This window comes from Echinops telfairi, unplaced genomic scaffold (genome assembly GCF_000313985.2).
Source record: "Echinops telfairi isolate 266 unplaced genomic scaffold, ASM31398v2 ScPeMD7_7468;HRSCAF=8506_0, whole genome shotgun sequence".
Classification (NCBI taxonomy): domain Eukaryota; kingdom Metazoa; phylum Chordata; class Mammalia; order Afrosoricida; family Tenrecidae; genus Echinops; species Echinops telfairi.
Genome location: NW_022111369.1, coordinates 19,109,949 through 19,118,734, shown reverse-complemented (window position 1 = coordinate 19,118,734; position 8,786 = coordinate 19,109,949). Strand labels below are relative to the sequence as shown.

Sequence of the window (8,786 nt, the reverse complement as noted above, 5' to 3'; positions counted from 1 at the left end):
AACATATTGTTGGGAAATAGGTGAAAAGGACAATAAAAAGAAAAATGAGAAAAAGTATGGCAGTTGGTTTCTGTAGAGATTGCCGCCTTTGAAACCCCGTGGATCGGTTCTGCTCTGTCCTAGAGTTAGAATTCACTCGATGGCTGAGGGTTTGGGGTAGCAAGTAAGTTAACAAGCCAGTTAAGATATAAATGCATAGGTCAGCCTTAGAAGTAAGGAGGACTTTCAGTTTGGGATATTAAATTACAGTTTTCAGTAAAATAATGATATGAGATATTATAAAAATGAAATCCTCTGTTTAGGTAGTGAGGAACGCATTTTGTGACTTATGATTATTTTAGACAGAAAAATAAAGTTGATTAAAGATATATGCATAAAATTGGTTCAGGACTAACAGCTCACTTAACACCTCTATGTGGTGTGCTGTGGAATTTGGAAATGAAAGGAAAGCAAGGGAGGATTGCTTAGGAAGGTGCATATAGAAAAACTTATGGAGTGTGGCCCACTTGAAAAGAGAGATCATTTTTGTTTTGTTTTTGTGTGTGTGTGTGTGTGTGTTGGATTGGTTACAGGTCAAGTAATTAGCTCTTTCTTGACTAACTTTGTTCCCTGAAATATTCTTTGGTAAGTCATGATGCCCCACGTGACAATTTAAGGGTTGATTGGTAAACTTTTATCAATTAGATATTCTTCATTAAAAATGTTTGTTTCCAATCTTGACTCTACTGGTATCATTAACTCATTACCATTGAATCGATGCTGACTCCTATTGACCCTCTGGGACCATGTAGCACTGCCCCACAGGATTTCCCAGGATGCACTCCTTATGGGATCAGGCTGCTTCACTGCTGTTAGCCATTGTTTCTCAATACAGTGCCACTGGCGTCAATAAGTAGAGGGTATTTTACAATGAAGCTAAGGAAAAAACTGGTTTTGAAATACTATAAGAAAGCTTAACATTTGGTACTTTTTTTCACCTGTGAATCATGGGTGCAATAGCAGATATGAGTGAGCTATCATAAAATGGATTTTAATAAAGGATAGGAATGATGGTAAATAGAAGATTCTACTAGATCTTACCAGTGAAAGGGGTCTATTGTTTTTAATGATTCACTAGAATCTTTGAAAGGCATTTCTATTTTGTCTTTTTTCAGAACATACAGTGAAAGAAATTAGGCAAGTTGATGGCTTAGTTGAATTGTTCTTTAATTATCCGGCTCATGGAAAAAGCAACATCCTAATATGTTGCTTTTAAAGCACATTGTTATTATTAATTAATAATGATAAATGAGGTATAATGAAAGTTCATTAAAAATCTTTGGGCTTACAGCAGAGAAACCTCAGCAAAGAAAATAATGCCTCTTTTCTGTGTACTTTTTCCTTTTCAGTAGGATATTAATAGGACCTTGAACAGACGTTAAATATTTTATTCGTAGATTATTAAGGACATTTATGTAAACTGAAAAATCCTCAGATTCTTAAGTCAGTTGTATCTTGTTTTCAGAATTTATGCGAATTCCATGTGTGGATGCTGGATTGATTTCACCACTGGTGCAGCTGTTAAATAGCAAAGACCAGGAAGTGCTGCTTCAAACAGGCAGGGCGCTTGGAAACATATGTTACGACAGTCGTAAGTATTGCATGTATCGGTAATCTATGAAGATGTTTTCTTTAAGAGTTACGATTTTCAGATTAATTTCACTTTTGGTGTTAGCACTGACTTTTCCAGGCTGAATAGGACACTAACTTGGGCCAGTATGACTTAGCTTTGCATATTTAGCCAAATTGTTGGAAATTTAGACCTTATTCTTCTTAACTTAGAAGTTACCAGAAATGAACTATTATGCTTTCAAGGGAAACTAAAGTTAATTTTTAAGAAAATTAGGCTTTCACATTTAGACAATATGTATGTGTATCTTTTATTAAAGAACTACTTCTGAATGAGAATGACGAACACAATTTTTTTAATGACTTGCAATTTAGTAAAACCATTCATAAAATCCATTGTATTCTCAAATGCTAGATTGGCCCACTGCATTTGCATTGACACCATTCCAATTTGTTCTTATGTCATTGCCATCCTCGCCACCTTCTATAATACTCTGTTGTGCCAACAAAGGGAGGCATTGTCTAGGGTATAAGCTTAGTGCAAGTATATAACATTTTGCATTTCTCCTGCCTGCCTGTGTCTACATATGACAAAACTACAGAAAAATCTTGAGTAGATTCAGTTTAATTAGATGTATCCTGATTTTAATTAGATTTTCATTTTCTGAAATAAAACCATCTATCATTCACTAACTTTTAATGTTGAATTTGTTATAGACACGGAAGACAAGGTCTTTTATGATATATATGATAACTCAAACTATGATTTATGGGCATAAACCTGATTTTTAAAATGAGATCCTAGATATATTCATTTATAATATAAGAAGGAAGTAGGAAAAAAAGGATGAAAGCTACCGTGGTCTTGTCTGTAGGTGGTAAAGCTAACATCATTGTTTTTCCCTTGTTTGCTTTTTCTGAGTCACATGGGTTATCTTAATATAAATTTTAAACCACAGTTTCCTAATACTACTTGAAAATGTACCTATCTGCTTCTTCATGCCATTTCTTTTATCCAGAATATCAGCTTTATTTAAAAAACTTTAGTGGTTACTGTTTACAGTTTTGTCTTTCTTATTTAAGATTTTCCATTAAGCCTTATAGCTTTATAATATCAGCTTTCAAGTGAGCCATTTAATGTATATTTCATATGATTAACTGTGTTTTAAAGAGTTATCTGCAAGATAATGGTCATAGATTGATGGCATGTACATGGAGAGTATTGATCATTACTATTTTCCTTCCTAGAATTTTTATTACTAGAATTTAAGACTAACAAAAGTAGTCTATAAATGTTGTTCACTTTCGTTATTCTTTAATTCTATATGTTTGAACATAGGAAATACTACCTTCTAAGTGCTTTTGCCCTGGAGTTTTATTTAATGTTGACAAAAGAGAACTGCCCACTGTGATCCTGCTGCCTCATATTGCAATGCTTTTAATGAACCCAGTAATTTTATTTTCTGTGAACTCTTTAAGTAAGCCTTGAAGTCAAGGTAATAAATGTCTAGTTAATAAGATTACCTTTCTTGAGGAAACTGAAGCTCATTATTATAGTGTTTATCTTACCCATTTACTCGATCATTATAAGATGTATCATACAAAGTTATGTGGATATGCATAAGGTTATGAAGGTAAAATTATCTGGGTTTCATTCATTTATAAATATAAGTACTTCATCATAATGCAATTCAATGGAACTTAATAGTTAAACGGAAAATTAAGCATGTAGGCCATCATTTATACATTTGGCTTTATTTAAGGAAGATGCACTTGGTAATCTTAAAACTGCATAAATACGATAAGTAGTTTATTACTGAAAACCACGTTATGAAAATATATTTACTGAGCCATGCTGTCTTATGCACATCATTTTCATAAGATTGCTTGCTCTCTTAGAGTGTCTATATTTGAATTATAAGGATCATATCAAGTCTGTAAATCTGCTGCATAGTTGATTTTTGTAATTCATATGAAATTCACTTATTAGATATTGTGCATTTGAGTCTTTTAAAATAACAAGAAATTAAATTTCTCTTTTTAAACAAGTAATAAATGGTTTCTATTCAATGAATACATAAACCTTTTTTCCTCTAAAAAAGATAATATTTCATTCATAAAGGGAAAGTAAAAACTATTAATAGAATCATTTTCTTCTAAGTAAAGTGTGTTTTAAAACTCACATATTAATTTTTAATCAATCTTACCTATCAAGCTAATGAATTAACTTACTTTAATAAATGTACTCCAGATTAATACTTTCATAAGTATGGGTTTCTTAAGGATCATACGTAGCTTCCCATAAGCAGTAAAGAAGATGTGTATAGCAAGAACTATAAGGAATTCACCATTAGAAATAGAAATTTGTGTATATTATATAGAGATTTTTACTTCTTCACTTAACGAATAAGAAATTTGCTAGCTTATTTCAGTTGATGTAGTATATTTGTTAGGAGGAAAGCTTTAGCTTAAAAAGAATTACACTCACCATAAAAACTATAGAATTCTTTTGAAATAAAAAAATAGGTCAGGTCTCAGTTTTTCCAGCCTTGACAGTCCCCATTTTAGGAACTCTGGCTAATGAAGGGAAACTGCCTTAAATAATCCCAACATCACGCAACAGACTGATATAACTGCTAAGTGGGATGGCGTGTGGCTTTGTTAATGATGAACTTTTTGAATCCCAGCCTCTCACTCACATATAGAGATGAAAGAATTCTGGTGGGGAAAATTGTTTCATTTAAAATACCTCTTCCTTTTTCTTCCAGAGAGCCTCAAAGCACTTCAGATAAAGATTTCTCTTTCCAAGTATCCAAATAGACTTCTGATATAAGCCATATTTTAAACCTCTTCTGTTCTTTTAGTTTGCTAAAATAACTTTTCATGAGAAGATTGACATTTTTCAGATCAAAGAAGAGAAAAAAATGTTTTAGTTTAGAAAGTTATCAGCAAAGTTGTATTTGTGCTAGCATTCTCTTCTTTCAGTGATTGGTTTTGTTTATACATTTATTTAACCTGAGTTGCTGATATATTTCAATAGCCTTATATTTTTTAATAGTTTATGTTAAATCTCCACCCATATTTCAATAAGATGATGTTAGGAGACTAGATTCTCTGCTAGTGGATATTACTGTTTGAGGTCAGGAAATAATTGTTATTCAATAGACTGATTAAAAGATATTTAGTAGAGGACAGAAGGAAATCATTAGATGAAATTAATTTTTTGTGCCTTTTTCTACTCCAGAGATGAGTAGTATTTAAATCAAATTAATGTATGGTAAAGTGAGACAAATGTTTTCAGAAATAATATTAAGGCTTGTCATTATTTAATTATTCCTATTAGAAAGAAAAATGCACACATAAGATACATAGTATGCTATACATGATTATACAAAAGAAAATTATATTCTTGCTCACTGATGAATAATTAAATATTCAAAATGAGGCAATTAGACTTGCCAAAGCCAGTATGAATAAAGTGAAATAGATTTTGTATATCTTACTGACTCAAGTAGAAATATTTCTCTAAAAATATATGCATTAACCTACTTATATATAATGATTCTACCTGTTTTTTTAATTTAAAGTTGAAAGAAAAAAGTCTTAATTCCCACTTCAAAGTGTTGAAAAATAATTAGCAATCACTATATGTTTTATAATGTACATTGGTTAGATAAATATGTTAATATACTACAAGCATGCTTCAAAATTGCATAAGAAATCAATGTATTTGCAACAATTGTATTCCACAGGGAATAATCATGTTCTATAAAATAAATTTATTTTCAGTGTGATAATTTAAGCCACTTGATTGTTATTTAAAGGTTTTATGGGTCTATAGATTAACCTGGCTTTTTCTCATTAAGTTTCAGACTAATTTACCAATAGGGGACATAAATATATAAGATTCTTCAATTGTCACCAATTTGTTATATTTCATAAGTGAATTTATTATAAAAGTACTTCATGTATATTAAAATAACTCCATGCATCGTAATTGCAAATTTGTTCATATGAAAATACTTGACTGTAAAGATGTTCTATATAGTTTGAAATAGATACTGTTTTGTAACATTGTTACTGGCTCTAAAGTAAAGGTTTATGCCATTAAAAACTTTTAATGTGGTAGAAAAGTAAAATGCATAATACAACTTGATGATAACTAGTTATATAGTAAGTTAGATACATAGTTTCTGACCATACTAAAAATTAAAGATACAGAATGGACATAGTGTCAATATAGTATATAGTATATTTATACTATATACTACAGTATAGTTATATAGTAAGTTAGATACATAGTTTCTGACCATACTAAAAATTAAAGATACAGAATGGACATAGTGTCAATATAGCATATAGTATATTTATACTATATACTACAGTATAGTTATATAGTGTTAGATACATAGTTTCTGACCATACTAAAAATTAAAGATACAGAATGGACATAGTGTCAATTGAAACCAATTTTAGAAGCTAAAGCAATTAGTGCATTGCTTTGAAAGGAAATATACAGTAATACATTTTATGCTTAATTATAAATGAATAGCATTTTTATTATGTCCTTTGGTACCAGATATTAAAAATAAATTTTACTTCCAGTTCTGCCATTAAATTTTTTTCATTTTTGAGTTTCTGTTACCTCTTTGGTAAAGTGGGTTTATATATAAATAAGATGTGTATACAAATGTACTTTATGGTTATAAAATGGTAATGCAAAAGAAATACTATCATCATTTTTTAAAAATGTGCTGTGACATACTCTAATACACATACATGTGCAAAAGAATATAAGATATTTAAAATAAACATACAAAGACTAGAAATACCATAAAGAGAAGCAAAAATGGGTCTAGTAAAAATCTTTGAGTTCTTAAAAAAATTGTGACAAAATACTAGGAGCAGTTTACCATGGAGATAACATCAATTCCCTAAAGGAGTCTTTACACTTCCCCCAATTAAAATAATAGCCTTAAATATGATGTCTTCAATAATGATTCCCAACATAAATGTTTCTTGCTCTAATCTTTAATAAAACCTAAAAATTAATGCTGAGGTGGTTGTATTTGGGTACTGTAGCCCCAAAGGAAAGGCTCATTTGGTGGTTTAGCTTGCTTCAAACAGCTGCCACTCACTGCCATCAAATCAATACTGACTCATAGCAAACCCTCCACCTCCACCCCCTACCCCCACCAGTAACTGTTTACACAAGTAAAAAGCCCAGCCTTTCGCTCATGGAGATGCTGGTGGTTTTGAAATGCCAACCGTGCGGATTACAGCACAATGCATAACCACTACACCACCAGGGTTCCCTGCTTCAAGCATAGAACTTAAAAATTTGAAGTTTCTGTTTGAATCTATTTTCCAGTTTTAAATCAAAATACAACTCTACTTGCATTCTACCTAGGCACGTTCTGTGTATTCTATAATGCGTTCAAATTCTATTTTTTGATATTTAAAAATTATATATTTTACTTATAAACCACTTATCAATTTGAGAAAAAATGTATTCACATGAAAACGAATGTTTTAACAAGCTACACATTTGATACAAAGTAAAGTAGGTCAGAAAGCTAGTCAGAAAAGGAAAACAAACATTTTCCACCGAAAGGAGATAGAGAAAAGATTGCACCTTGTCAGAAATGAAAATTTTACAAGACCCCAAAAAGTGGAGCAGCCCTGCGGAGTTCACCTTTTAAAGTTTTCATTGTATGTATATGTGATGAACTCGCATATACACACACATCCTCATGAGTGCCTATATAAACTGGTAAAACCCAGTTTAAAACAAAAAACAGCAGTTGTCTGTTGCTGCTGCCATCTCCCACGGCCTCCTGTTCCACCGCCTGGGCCATGGTCCCAGTCCCGCATTCACCTAGTGCAGGACTTGCTGACGGGACTGGTGCGATACGATGCATCGAGGCAGCCTGGGCGCGCGTGGGCGAAGTGAGAGGTAACACCAACAAATGAGCCGTGCGATGGCTGACTTCTGGCTCACAGAGAAGGACTTGATCTCAAAGCTGTTTAAAATGTTGGCCCCAAAATACCAAAGTCAGAATGGAGGCTACACAAGAATGGTGCAGATCCCAAATCGGGAGTGAGCAGGATCGAGCCAAAATGGCAGTCATCAAGTATCATGTCTTCCACCCCTGCCGCTGCCTCGCAAGGACCGTAACCCTCCTAAACCACCTGCTGCAGGGGCTGCGGAGAGACCTCAGCCAGGTGGAGAGAGCCAGCATCCACAATTCCCACACAACCAAGTTCCAGGAATTTAATACCAGAACTTCTGTGGCGTCATCAGTGCCCGTGATCCCAGGTGGTTGGAGGTCTCTTAATCTCTAGGAAGAACTGAAACTACTAAATCGTAAAATAGACAGTGTTACTGAGACCCAGAATCTTCTGGGGAGCTAGATGGCGCTACTTTGCCCAACAGATCAAATGGCTCGTATGATTGTGTAAATTTATTTAATTTTTTCCCCTCCCTTGAAGTTTCTGGTGAAATGGAGACTGTGCAGATGTTCAGTCTGTCTGGAATAGAAAATTCATAGCTCGAAAAAAAACCAAAAACCATTGTCGTAGAGTTGATACCCAGTTCATGGTGGCCCTGTGTGTTGCCGACCAAGCGGCATCATAGGGTTCTTCTGGACATTGTCTTTGTGTACTAGGATGCCTGGGTTCTCCTTCACAGTGCTGCTAGGTGGCTTTGAGGCACCAGCCTTTCAGCTGGTAATCAAGTGCAACCCAGTAGTGGCACTGTGGAACCATACATCTGAGTAAGGTGTGTATATTGTACAGCCATGTCAAATGTCTCGGCTGTGATACTGCCCTAGAGCGTTGTCGGTGAGACTCTGTTGAGGAACCTGAATGATGGGTGGGGCCCTTTGTGACATTTTTTTGAATTATAAATCTTATTTCAAAATTAAAAGTTAAGGAAAAAAACAGTAACACAATCTGTCTTAGGAGGAAATGACTGTTTACTTTCACACCTGGGTAGGAGGTTGGGAGGGATACAAGGCACCTTCAAAAAGACTTGAAACTCTGTGTGTGTGTGTGTTTCTATGGCATGAGTTGCAATAGTAATTTATTTCACTGGGTCTGCAATGAAGCTGAAGGACAAATTTGCTTCTACATTTTTTTCTCCAAATTTAACTTTTGGAAAAAAATGAATGAAAAAT

General features: G+C 33.5%; 1 protein-coding gene and 1 pseudogene across 4 annotated transcripts in view; both read left to right on the top strand.

Annotated features, from left to right (window-relative positions):
• The window catches only part of RAP1GDS1 (Rap1 GTPase-GDP dissociation stimulator 1), a 157,102-nt gene that overhangs the window by 58,633 nt on the left and 89,683 nt on the right, over positions 1-8,786 (top strand). For all 4 annotated transcript variants that reach the window (XM_004703275.2, XM_045284125.1, XM_045284124.1 and 1 more), the window contains one exon: positions 1,505-1,630. In XM_004703275.2, coding sequence (XP_004703332.2) covers positions 1,505-1,630 — 126 coding nt within the window. The remainder of the gene's footprint in view (positions 1-1,504; positions 1,631-8,786) is intronic.
• LOC115873319 lies at positions 3,237-7,953 on the top strand (annotated as a pseudogene).